Source organism: Monodelphis domestica, chromosome 2, assembly GCF_027887165.1.
Source record: "Monodelphis domestica isolate mMonDom1 chromosome 2, mMonDom1.pri, whole genome shotgun sequence".
In the NCBI taxonomy this organism is placed as follows: domain Eukaryota; kingdom Metazoa; phylum Chordata; class Mammalia; order Didelphimorphia; family Didelphidae; genus Monodelphis; species Monodelphis domestica.
Window position 1 is genome coordinate 99,348,446 of NC_077228.1, and position 14,291 is coordinate 99,362,736.

The 14,291-nt window shown below is 34.8% G+C and overlaps 1 protein-coding gene across 4 annotated transcripts in view; it reads left to right on the plus strand.

The window, feature by feature from the left end:
* Positions 1 to 14,291, plus strand: part of LOC100026519 (complement factor H-like) — an 86,264-nt gene that overhangs the window by 56,701 nt on the left and 15,272 nt on the right. For 3 of the 4 annotated variants that reach the window (XM_056815684.1, XM_007481006.2, XM_056815685.1), the window contains 4 exons: positions 2,379 to 2,555; positions 7,889 to 8,071; positions 8,625 to 8,798; positions 9,672 to 9,848. In XM_056815684.1, the coding sequence (XP_056671662.1) occupies positions 2,379 to 2,555; positions 7,889 to 8,071; positions 8,625 to 8,798; positions 9,672 to 9,848 (711 nt within the window). The remainder of the gene's footprint in view (positions 1 to 2,378; positions 2,556 to 7,888; positions 8,072 to 8,624; positions 8,799 to 9,671; positions 9,849 to 14,291) is intronic. The other variant, XM_056815686.1, reaches the window with a different exon arrangement.

Below are 14,291 nucleotides of genomic sequence, written 5' to 3' on the forward strand. Positions count from 1 at the left end.
ATTCTTTCCTTCCTCCTCCTATAGCCAATAAGCAATTCCACCAGGTTTTACATGTATCATTGATCAAGACATTTCTATATTATTAATATTTGCACTAGGGTGATCATTTAGAGTCTACATCCCCAAACCTATCCCCATCGACCCATATGATCAAGCAGTTGTTTTTCTTCTGTGTTTCTGCTTCCACAGTTCTCTGGATGTGAATAATGTTCTTCCTCATAGGTCTCTCAGAATTGTCCTATTGCTACTAGTAGAAAAGTCCATTACATTCAATTCTGCCACAGTGTATCTGTATAAAATTCTCCTGGTTCTGCTCCTTTCATTCTGCATCAATTCCAGGAGTTTGTTCCAGTTCACACGGAATTCTTCCAGTTCATTATTCCTTTCAGCACATACCACAATTTGTTCAGCCATTCTCCAATTGAAGGGCATCCCCTCATTTTCCAATTTTTTGCTACCACAATGAGCACAGCTATGAATATTTTTGTACAAGCATTTTCCCTTATTATCTCTTTGGGGTACAGCACAGGTAACATCAGCAGGCTCCTCTGAGTTTCATTCACTCATCATTAATTGCCAGTTGGATATTTCAAACTAGATACTCTGAAGCTCTTTCAAACTCAGTATTTTAGTAATTGAACTAATTTTTAGTGAAGGAGTTTCCATTCTTCCAGGCTCCTACATGTGAAACATCAATATTGTCCTCAAATCCTCACACTCCTTTATCCTGCATTGCCAGGTTTTTGTTTTTTGTTTTTTTGCTTTTTAAACTGCAAGTCTCTTATATCTGACTCCTTTTCTCTCCCTATCCAGTAGTCACCATAGTTCGACCATCATTTCTCTCCTCTTCTACCACAGTTGCCTTCTGCCTGGTTTCTCTCCAAACTCCCTCCTCTCATCTGTCTTCCTCATTTATGCAAGTTATTTTCCTTATATCCAGATCTAACTTTCACCTGTTCATCAAACTCTACTCACTCCTTATTATATCTAGGATAATAGTACTTTAAATTAGGTGCAATTATTATCCCCATTTTATGGATTAGGAAAGACATAGTGGTTAAGTGACTTATAGGAAGTATCTACGGCTGGATTTGAATTCCTGAATTTCCGATTTCAGACCTACTGCTGTATCCACTGTGATGGTAAATATAAATAAATAAAACTAGATAATCGGAAATTTAGCTGGATTTAGTAGAGTAGTTTTTTTTCAGGAATTTAGGGAATGAACAGATTCATATAAAATGACCTTTAAAAGACAGTAATGCCAGTCTGAAGATTTTGTGTTATGGTTTAAAAGGAAGGATAGAGGTGATGAAAGAATTTGAACAGGCAAGATATATAATCAGATCTGTCTTGGGAAGATTATTTCAGTAATACCCTACATGAAGGACTGTCAATAGGAAAGACTAGATTTGAGGAAACTAAAAGGCTACAACAATAGGTCTAATTTAGAGATAATAAGAGTCATAGTCACCTGAGAAATGGAAAGGAGACAGAGGTATAAAAACATAAGAGAGACAAAATAATAAAGAATAGTCATGGAAATTAGAAAGAGGAAAGAATCAAGAACACCTCCAATCTGAACTTGTATTCCATTAAATCTCCTTTTTTTGTCTTTGGACATATGTTTAAATCTCAATCAACTCCTTTATTTGTCTTTCTAAACAAAACTTGTGAATATATCTTTCATTTGGTTTGCAACTTTATTTTCTCTTCTGGTTCTCTTTATAGCAACAAGGTCGAGATTGAAATGATTCAATTTTTGTAGGAGTATTAGAATCAACACTGGAAGATGATTTAAAATTTAGTGAATCCCCTTCTAAGTTGCAGTTTACAATATGGTCTAGAAACCAAAGGATTCTTAGGACCTCTTTATCCCCTTTCCTTCCAGTTTGACACCATCATTGTAGAAGCAAAGGGGAATTGCAGAATACTGGGATTAATTTTTCCTTGGTTTCACTGTTTAACACAGCCAGAGAATATATTACAAGTGTCCAGTCTGCCCATAATAAATCTTGCCTTGTCCTGTGGAAATACAGTTGTTCACCAGAATATTACTTGAAATATATCCTGAAGAGGAGAACCAGCTAGAATCAAATTCTCACCATGATGAGCCAAAGGAATACCATTTAGTGGAGGCTTTTGGTAAAAAAAAATGAGTAAATTAGAGGTCCATAGAGATAATGAGAGAAAGGAGGTTATGGAGAGAACAAATATTTCTTATAATCAGTAAGCCACTGATTTTGCTTAATGTGTACAGTTTATCCTCATTTGACTTGAACTTGGTAATTATGTGCACGGAAGAAACTATAGCCTCTGACATATGAGCTAAGTACAATTATTAATAACAGAAATCATACCACCATTATGTCTTCCAGAAGGGAAATCTTGTGCACCTCCACCACAAATACCTAATTCTCAGGATATGAATATAACAATGAATTATGAGGATGGTGAAAAATTTGGTGTTATTTGTAAAGAAAATTACCTTCTTCAAGGACAAGAAGAGATAATATGTGAAAATGGACTTTGGAATTCATTACCCCGATGCATTGGTTAGTATTTCAAATCTTGCCAAATAGTTTTCCTTCAGAAATGGTGTCTACTTCTCTATCTGAAGTGCCTAGAGATTAGTACGGGTCACGAGACAATAAAAACGTAATCTTTTCAATTGACCCTGGAGCTAAATCTAGAGCTAAATGACTCTGGACATGAGCAAATTTGCTTTCCTGGAAAGCTGCTTAAGAACATGAAACAGAAGATACCATTTTGCTGTATTATTTTCTACTATCTGAAAAGTCCCTCAGGTTCATCTTGGTGGATGGGTTGTTGTCCTTCGTACTTCGAATTTTGACTCATGCATTGGATTTAAGTGAGACAGAGTTGTACAAACTGTCAGCCTCACTCTCTCTTCCATAATCATAGAAGTCCAGTGGCAAGACAAAAGTCAAGATGATTGACTATGGGCAGGGATATAGTGGATGAACGAGGTTTCTTCAGTGCCTAATCAAATTAAAAGCATTCACAGTGTATGCTTTTGCTGCCTTCATGACCCATTGCAACAAATTCTTCTGCCAGGGGAGGTCGTTGTATACCTTGGGTAGACACCCTGCAAACTCAAAGATACCCACACCCTTCTTTAGCCTGCATAGCTAGACAGTTTGCTGGGTTGTGACTGTGATCCATGTTACAGCTTCTTGGAATCCCAGGTCAGAGTTGAGTGGTGGGTGGACACCAAAAGAGGGAAGAATTCCTAAATAGGGCTTAGCAAACCTCACATGGCAGATATTATTCTTCCCCAAACAAACCAGTAAAAAAGAAGAATGATTCAGTGTCACATAAATAAATAGTCGACAGAAAGGGGCATTAGAAAGAATACTAATAAGGGGACCATGAGATCACAGATCTAGAGCTGGCAGAAATTCTAGAGATCATGTAGCATCTAATAATTGCCTTTGCTAGATTAAGAACCTGTGACTGAGAATTTAAATGGCCCACCCAATGTCAAATAGGTAGTAAATGGCAGAACTGGGATTTGAACTCTAATTTTTTGACTCCCAGGACAGCGCTCTTTTCACTACATCATGTACTGTGTCTCAGCTTATCTTTCTGAGAGGTAGTAAAGCTGAATGACTTAACTACTGTGATTAGTTTGTAAATATCGCAAATCAAAACTCATCTCTACTCATTATTAGCTATGTGATCCTGAGAAAGTCAATTTACTTTCCTGAGACTCAGTTTTCCTCATATGTAAAAAGGAAATACTAATCCCTGTAGGATCTACTTCACAGACTTATAAGCAAGAATAAATAAGACAAAAACAAAATGTAAAGTACTTGGTAAATTCAAAATCACTATAGAAATGCCAGTATTGTTATTAGTCAGAAAGAAATACCTCAGAATACACTTTGAAAATGTTATTGCCTAATTATACCTACTCTATTTTATTATGCGGCTAATCTTCTAATATCAATACCTACATTTATAGGGCACTTCATTTTACAAACCTTTCCTTCTGTCTTACAATTGACACTATATTGGTTCCAAAGAAGAAGAGCTGTAAGGGTTAGACAATTGGGGTTAAGTGATTCTCCCAGGGTCACACAGCCAGGAAGCGTCTGAGGTTAGAACAGACTCTCCAAGGTCCCATCTTCAGGCCTGGCTCTCTATCCACTATGCCACCTACCTGCCCCAAAATATAGCACTTTATGGATGCAGAGAATTTTATAAGCATTCACTCATTTTTTTTCCCTCACAATAATCCTTGGAGGTAGGTGGTATTAAGGTTATCTCTATTTTACTCATTAAGAAACTGAGAGAAAAAAGAAACTGAGGCAGCAGAGGTTGTGACTTGCTCATTATAAAACAGCTACTAAGTATGTGAGGCTCAATTGAGATTCAGACTCTGCCTTCCATCCTGTGCCACCTGGTTGTCCTTAAAGTTACTTTCCAGAAGGTCTACATGGTGAGTTCCATCTAAATAAATGTCAACAGAATAAATGAAAAGATTTTGATTTTTTATCTAATCAATACTTTCTGTTTTCAGTGTAGTTAATTCATTTGAATAAAAAATATTTATAAATAAATATTATTTTATGTTAATATATTATATATAATTCACAAGGAATTAATATAATCTTAAAGAAGATTTTTTTATGATTTTAGGATAAATTAGAAAATCTAGTTCAGAACTATAGGATACAATGATGATTTTAAAAAAAGAAAAAAAATATGGAAGCAGAAGAGACAAAGAAGGAAGAAAGCCAGGAAACTGTTGTGTCATGGAAGTCAAGGTTAGAGAATGTGGAAAGGAAACAAGACTGACAGTTGTGGGGGGAAGGGCAACTGGGAGTGGCAGTTGGGTCTTGTGACTAGCACTTCCTTCCCTGCTGGGCTTCACTTCCTTCCTGGTGTTAGAGGTTGGGGGAGGTTGTGCAGCCCAATCTGGAGTGGAATACCTCTACTCTGTTCAGCCTGAAGACACAGGCTTCTGAAGGTTAGAATTGTTCTTGTTTGTTTTCTGTCTACTGCTAAGATTCTGAATTTGACAAAGCTAGCACAAATATAGAGTAGATGGGAGGGGGAGAAACCCTCCACCAGCCTTTGGGGCCTGGCCTCAGCTCATGAAGGTGAGGTAGACTCCCACCTTATTTAGGGACATCCCTCGCCCCTTTTTCCTGATACCTCTCCAATCCAAACTGGTTATTAACCTTTATTTCATTTGAATTTGTAGTCAGATAAGTGGACTCCAGGCCAGATGGAGTGCCTTGCTACCAAAGCTACTGCAGGCTCAGGGCTCTGACCACAGCTGGCAGGGAGACATCTGGAGGAGAGGGGCAGAGAGGAGGGCAGGTTGGTCACAGCTTTCAGCCACCACTCCTCCATCTTGGGCATCTGCCTCTGGAAGATTTGGTCTCAGGGCACATTCAGCTCTGCAGACCAGCTCAACTGGCTTAGTCCAGTCTATCAATAGTGCAGATAAGAAGTCTCCAGAGGGCTGAAAAACTCAATCTCCAACACCTCTCCCCCCCTCTACTGCAGTAAGTATTCCACTGACTGGGATCCCAGGGCAAAGGCTTCAACCAAGACAGAGTACCTTGGTACTACCATGGGAAGCTCAGGGCTTATAGTATATTGTTGTGATGAAATACAATTATCCTATTTCATCCTTGATAATTCTGGAGGACTTATAATGAAAAAAATATTTTTGTATTGCAGAAAAAGTAATGATGAAATCTGACTGCAGATTGAGTCATCCTTTTTTGTTTTACTTTCTTTGATTTGGTGGGGAATTTTTGTCTGTGTTTTCTTTTGCATCATAGCTAATATGGAAATGTTTTTTCTACCTTCCCATGTATAATCTATTAAACTGCTTGCTTTTGATATAGGAAAGGAGAAAACTGTGGGTAGGGAATTTGGAACTCAAAAAAGTTTAAAAACAGTGTAAAAGTTTTTCATATATATCTGAGAAATATTTTAATGGAATACATAAAATTACATAGGGAGGGAAAGAACAGCAAGGAAAGAGTACATGGAAGTAAAGTATAAAAAGATTGTGTCTTTTCTAGATTGGCCTTTCCTATAGGTAGTGCATTTCCTCGCCCTGGGACATGCTATAAACTACCCAAGATGTTGAACCCAGAGAAGATGAAAGAGTTTGGCAATGATTAAACTATAAGAGAAATTCAGCAGCAGTTCCCAATTTCTTTCACATTCTCTAGAAAAATACCAGCCAGTGCTCAAAGAATCCTGGTAGCAAAAGAAGTAATATAAAAATATCTTCACCTCCTCTTCCACCTACTTTAGACAGTATAATGAAAGTCATATTGCTATTGTTGATAGTTGACATAGTTGCTAAGTGCACTTTCTTGTTAGACAAAGATCAGAGCTATATTTATTATCTTATTAGATCTATCACTCTACCATTTTTTGTACTGCTTTTACTTAAACCAATTATTGCTTCCTTCATCAAGTATAAAGGCCAGAAAGAGCAGGCACTGGTTTTATTTTTCAAAAAGGAGGAAAAATTAGTGTTTAGGACTTAGCTGTATAGTCCTCTTTCCTTCCAGTATTAGTCCTGAAGAGAGAAAGTAGTAGTATTATAACTTAGGATAAGAGAGAATAAAGTCTGTATTTGGAGCTACACCAGATTTTTATTCTTTATCTCAACGACCTGAATCCACTTTTAAATTCCTAGATTTATTAGTTGGGGCAATCAATCACCTATCACAGTGGATAGAAAGCTGATCTTGGAGTCAGAAAGATCAGAGTTCAAATCTTGCCTCACAAAGTTGTTATTTTGTGTTATAAGCAACACTTTGCTTCACCATGTTTCAGTTTCCTCTACTGTAAAATACTGACAATGAGTAACACCTGCCTTATATGTTTGTTGTGAGACTCAAGATAGCATGTAAAATGCTTTGTAAATCTTAGAAAGTTATATAAATTCTAGCTATAATATGAAATGTGATCAATAATAAGCCATGACACCTGGCTTTGAGTCGACCTATATCATTAATCTATTTCCGGTTCTATTTTAAAACATCATCATTCCTACTTATTCTCATCTACTCAAGTTCTTCTGATTACTTTCATAGAAAGTAATGACTGCCTCAGTGACTTAAATTATTAAATGAGACCTATTTCTTGCCAGGAAATTAGACATTTTTTTTACTTTCTTTCACTACTTTCTAACAAATGGTCCTTAAATAAATAATGTTATATTTGATTCAGATTCTGTCATTTTAACTGGTTTCATGATACCCAGCTTATCCAAAATCTGCCATTATATATTTTTTGAATATTAACATAGGTTTTAAAAATAGAACTTCTGATCACAAGTACACTGTGAGTTCCATATCCTGTATGAATGTATGAAAATCATACATTCTCTGCAAATGCATTAGCTGAGTTCTATAAGATTCTCAAAATGAGCTAAAAAAATAGACTAACATTAAAAATTAGGAAGACTAGCATTCCTACAACCAATAGTTCCCTCACGTTTTCTGATCCTATTTAGTCCTCATTAGTAAGTATGATTCTTATGACCTTGGTGCATAGTATATGGTAGATGTTAATTTAACAATTATTGACTGACTGATTGACTCCATAAACCCATAATAAAAAATGAGAGTGAAGGAGCCTAGTGAAATCAAGATGGTGGGCCATATGGAAGCAGAGTGCAGAGAGTCTCTATGTGGGTAGATAGTTAGCCATGTACACCAATCTATTTCATCCTAGTTAGAATTTGAAAACATGTATATCATGTTCAGTAGCATGAAAAACTGAAGGATGAGGAATGGTTATCAAATTCATACTTAACGTTTCAATTCAATCTCTTATCTGATATATGTTTCTTAACAAATAAAATTATTTATTCTATCATCAGAGAAAATAAGAAAATGTGGACGACCTCCACCTATTAATGATGGAGACATCACAACCTTCCCATTACCTGAATATGTGCCAGAATCAAGAGTGGAATATAGATGTCAAAAATATTACATGCTACAGGGTTCCAGATTTGTGACATGCAAAAATGGAATATGGACAGATCCACCAACATGCCTTAGTATGTACTAAATAGATTCTCAGTTCATTAGGAAAATATCATTACTGAATGAAATGATCAGCTGACACAATTAAAATGTCATGAGATAGTATTATAGGTGATCAAATCCCAATAAACAAAACTGACTCCACTAATAATTCTCAAAGTAATGCTTAATAGTTTTTCATGATTCATGTTATAAAAATTACTTCTCCAAGATTTTATGCCTTGTTATTCCCCCATCTAAGAGTTGTTATTACTCTGTGACTTAGTCTATATTTCAGTCTCTAGCATTTTCTAGAACATTTTGTATTTCTTCAGCTTCAACAGAATAAATGAACAGATTTTAAATTTTTATCTCATCAAAACTTCCTGTTTTCAGTGAAGTGAAATGCTTTAAATAAAAAGTATTTTAAATAAATATTATTTTATGATAATGAATAGCATACATTATCAAATATTATGATTGCTATTATAATTTTGTCGTTATAAATATTTGCCAATATTTTATATAATAAAAATAAAATCTATTCAAAATTAACATAAAGGATATATTTTTGTCATTATTTTTCAGGAATTCCATGTGGAGAACCACCTCAAATACATAATGGTATCATTCCCAAAGTGTCAAAAAGTTATGAATTTGGAGAGGAAGTGACATACACATGTGAAGAAGGTTATAACATTGATGGACTGGCAACTATAACTTGTAGTGGAGGAACCTGGTCTAGTCCACCACAATGTAAAGGTACAAGGTCTTTCAGCACTTTTCAAGAACAATTTAAGTTTTTAAATCACTATATCTAGCTTGGAAATTATTTCTGATAAGTAGCCCTAGCATGACCCAAGCAATATAAAACACAAATAAAAAATAGATATGATTCCCCAAATTCATCTTTTGAATTAGAATTGTCCAAATGTTAACTAGAAACTTAAAAATTCAATGCAAAGTGGAGAATAATTATAATACAATAACTTTATAGTCATCAAATACATTATCTTCTGAATAATTTATCTGTTCTTTTAAAAAGTAATCTGCACTTCACAGTGTAACTGGGGTTAGAAAATAGAGCAACAATTTCTTTGCTTTCTAATTCCTTCTTTGCAGTAAGTTTTCTTTGAACAAAGTTAATAACACTACAAGAACCAAAGAATGTTGTGGACATACCCACAGGTACCAGAAAGTCTCTTTAAAGCTAAATGCCTACTTTATCATGAGGAGAATTTAGCAGAATATGACTTATTTCATCCTGATGCTGGTAATTCTCACTTTCTTTAGTTTAAATAATCAGGATCAAAAATTCTGAGTTTTAAATCAATTTGAAATGTCAGTGATAGGTTGAAATCCCTTTCTTTCCCAGTAGAGTCCCTATGAAGGTTTCCTTAAATGTGTCTCTTTTGGTGAATTCATGATTTTATTTATTTTGAATCCCCTTTCATTCTATATACCTAGCTAACTTGTCCTGGGAAAACCAGCAACAAAAACCAAGTATTTTAAGATATTGGAGTAAAGTGCCTTGAAAAACAAGAGTGTATTTTACCACCATGTTATTGAAGTGAGTTGATTGATCATGTCTTTCTATGAAATGAAATTAATTCCACAAATAAATGTATTTTTCAGATGTGAGATGTTCAAGGCCACCCAGGTTTAATAATGCTGACATGGTTGTCACTTCAAAAAGCTATTATATGCCAGGAGATAAAGTGGTTTATCGTTGTCTATCAAATTTCCAGCCTGAAGGATCAACTGAGGTAATTTGTATAGGACCCAACTGGAAAGGGGATCCTCAGTGCAAAGGTATTTACTAATTTGGGGGAATTTTTTTCCCTATCTAGGAATTTCATGGGTCTGGAGAACTACAAAGAAACTCGTGGTTTTCAACTCATTCTTTGAGAATTGCCTGGAATATGGAAAGGTTAATTGACATGTTCAAGCTCATCTGATCAATGAAGGGCAGAGATGGTAGTTTAAAATAAGTCAACCTGATTCCAAGAAAGAGTCTATATCTTGCTTAATTTAAACCTGAGTTCCATGAGGGCAGGAACTGCCTTAAATTCTGGAAGCAACTTAAATTTTATATGTCCTCCAGGGCTTAGCATAAGGGCTTTTAGAAACATTTGTTGAATTGAAATTATTTGAGTTATGCATGCAGTATTTCTGTAGAAGGAATTAAGTAATATTTTCATTATAATCTTTCAGAAAGTTTGGTGGTCCTGCCTTCATTAATGCCACTTCTATTCATTCTATATTTTCAAATATCATAACTTCTATTTTATCTTCTTTCTTATAGACATTTCTGATGTCTTTTAAATTACTGATTCAATTTCTTGGAATTTTCTCTAAGCTTGACTTCCATGACACTACACTTTCCTGGCTTTCTTCCTTCTCTGTCTCCTCTGCTTCCATGTTTTCTTTTCTTTTTTAATCATCATTGTCTCCTATAATGCTGAACTAGATTTTCTAATTTCTCCTAAAATCTTAGGAAGTCCTAACCAAGATTATAGTAATCCCCCGTGAATTGTGAATATTTTACATCCCTTCTACCATCTTCAAATTTGACTTTTTCTTTCTAGTTCCACATTTCTTTCTATCTCCTTGGTTGAAATCTGGCCTCAGATACTACCTGGCATTGTGGCCCTGGGCAGATCATTTAACCCCCATTGCCTACCCCTTACCAGTCTTCTGCCTTCTGACAATAGGCATCTAAATGGATAATTAAAAAACAAAACAAAACAAAACAAAACAAGGAACTTTAAAGAGACTGGTGATTATATTTTTAAAGCATTTTGGGCTCCAATATTTTATAAAAATCTCTGTATTCTACTGCATTTTACTGACTATTTTAGGATTTAATCTTGTTGATTTTAAGTTCATATATTAATGTATTCAATACTATTCTGTTACACTTAATCATTTTGATGTACTGGGTTTTAACTACTGTTATATTCTGTTGCTTTTCTCCTATAACCATACTGAACAAACATTATTGAGTAAGCCAATATAAAAACAGCTTTTCTATTTTTGACTTTGTAAATTGTCACATAGAAGATAGATGGACTCCATTAGAAAATTGCTACAATTGTATGACAACCTTTGGAAAATTTAATGAGCTAAATATCTCAAATTGATTTTAAGGGTTCTTTTAGACATGATTTTTAGAATTTTTTTTCCTATCTCTAATGTGCCTCTATTTGAATCTCTTGGAAAAATTCAGATTTATGTTAGAGAATCTATCATCACACTGATATGGATACTCCTACAAATAATAGATTTCAATCCATACATGCATACCCATGTTGTATGACTTTTGAAAAGGTCTTTTGGCTCATAGTCAAATTCATATGGATCTCAGGATCTCATTATTATGGGCATTCCTTCTAACTATGTAGATTGAAGCTCATCAATGCCTGCCTTTCCTGCATGACTCTGGTTCTTTAATTCCATAGAATTGTAGTGGAGAATTCATCCTACATGAGAGAAGCATTTATTTTTTTTTAATTTTATTTAGTCAATTTCAAACATTATTCCTTGGTTACAAAAGTCATATTCTATTCTTCCCACACCTCCACCCATCCTTCACCTTGCCAATGTGCAATTCCACTGGGTTTTACATGTGTCCTTGATCAAAACCTATTTCCATGCTGTTGACATTTGCACTAGGATGTTCCTTTAGGGTCTATATTCCCAATCATACCCCTTTAAGCCGATGTAATCAAGCAGTTGTTTTTCTCCTGTGTTTCTACTCCCACAGTTTTTCCTCTGAAGGTGGATAGTGCTCTTTCTCATAGATCCCTCCAAGTTGTTCATAATCAATACATTGCCACTAATGGAAAAGTCCATTACATTCTATTATACCACAGTGTATCAGTCTCTGTGTACAATGTTCTCCTAGTTCTGTACCTTTCTCTCTACCTCACTTCCTGGAGGTTACTCCAGTTCCCATGGAATAACTCCACTTTATTATTCCTTTGAGCAAAATAGTTTCCAATTTTTTGCCACCACAAAGAGTGCAACTATGAATATTTTTGTACAAGTCTTTTTCCTTATTATCTCTTTGGGGTACAAACCCAGCAGTGCTATGGCTGGATCAAAGGGCAGACATCCTTTTAGCACCCTTTGGGCACAGTTCCAAAATGCCCTCCAGAATGGTTGGATCAGTTCACAACTACACCAGCAATGCATTAATGTCCCAACTTTGCCACATCCCCTCCAGCATTCATTATTTACCTTTTCTGTCTTGTTAGCCAATCTGCTAGGTGTGAGGTGATACCTCATAGTTGTTTTGATTTGCATCTCTCTGATTATCAGAGATTTAGAACACTTTTTCATGTGCTTATTAATAGTTTTGGTTTCTTTATTTGAAAATTGACTATTCATGTCCCTTGCCCATTTATCAATTGAGGAATGGCTTGATTTTTTCTATAATTGATTTAGTCTTTTGTAAATTTGAGTACTTAGACCATTGTCAGAAGTTTTTGTTACAAAGATTGTTTCCCAATTAGTTACTTCCATTCTAATTTTGATTACATTGGTTTTGTTTGTACAAAACCTTTTTAATTTGATGTAATCAAAATTATTTATTTTACATTTTGTGACTTTTTCTTAGTCTTGCTTGGTTTTAAAATTTTTCCTTTCTCAAAGGTCTGACTTGTATACAAATCTGTGTTCACATAATTTACTTACAATTTCCTTCTTTATATTCAAATCATTCACCCATTCTGAGTTTATCTTGATGTAGGGTGTGAGGTGTTGATCCAAAACTAATCCCTCCCACACTGTCTTCCAATTTATTCAACAGTTTTTATCAAATAGTGGACTTTTGTCCCAAAATCTGGGATCTTTGGGCTTGTCATAGACTGTCTTACTGAGGTCACTTACCCCAAGTCTATTCCACTGATCCTCCTTTCCGTCTCTTAGCCAGTGCCATATTGTTTTGATGACCCCTGCTTTATAGTATAGTTTGAGATTTGGTACTGCAAGGCCAATTTCCTTTGCATTTTTTTTCATTATTTCCTTGGATATCCTTGATCTTTTATTCTTCCAAATGAACTTTGTTATGTTTTTTTCTAATTCAGAAAAAAGGGTTTTTGGTAGTTTGGTGGGTATGGCACTAAATAAGTAAATAAGTTTGGATAGGATGTTCATTTTTATTATATTGGCTCGTCCTACCCATGAGCATTTAATGTTTTTCCAATTCTTTAGATCTAGTTTTAATTGTGTGGAAATTTTCTTTAGTTATGTTCATATAGTTCCTGTGTTTGTCTCAGAAGATAGATTCATAATTATTTTATATTGTGTAGGGTGATTTTAAAATGGAATTTCTCTTTCTAATTCTTGCTGCTGAGATGTGTTGGAGATATGTAGAAATGATGAGGATTTATGTGGCTTTATTTTGTATCCTGCAACTTTGCTAAAGTTGCTGATTATTTCCATGAGCTTTTTAGTTGATTCTCTAGTACTCTTTAAGTATACTATCATATCATCTGCAAAGAGTGATAGCTTGGTCTCCTCATTGCCAATTTTAATACCTTCAATTACTTTCTTTGTTTTGGTGGGGAAATTTTCATCTGTGTTTTCTTTTGCATCATGGTTAATATGGAAATATGTTTTGCCTGTCTTCCCATGAAAATCCATTAAATTACCTGCTTTCTCAAATGGAAAGAGGAGAAGAATATGGGTAGGGATTTTTGAGCTCATAAATTTAAAAAGAGTATAAAGTTGTTTTTGGAATAAATAAAATTGCATAGGGAAGGAAAGAACAGCAAGGAAAGAGTACATGGGGATTAAGATTAGAAAGTTTTTGCAAATGTCTTTTTAAGATTGGCTTTTCCTATAGATGGTGCATTTCCCTAACTGGGACATGCTACAAACTACCCAAGATGTTGAACCCAGGGAAATGAAAGAGTTTGACAATGATTAATCTGTAAAAGAAATTCAGCAACAGCTTTTGATTTCTTTCATATTCTCTAGCAAAATACTAGTCAGTGGTCAATGGATCCTCGTAGCAAAAGAAGCAATATAAAAATATCTTCACCTCCTCTTCCACCTACTTTAGACAGTGTAATGAAAGTCATATTGCTATTGAGTTGGTAGTTGACATAGTTGCTAAGTGGACTTTCTTGTTTAGACAAAGATCAGAGGTACATTTATTATCTTATTAGCTCTATCATTCTGCCATTATCTGTACTGATTTTACTTAAACCAATTATTGCTTCCTTCATCAAGTATAAAGGCCAGAAA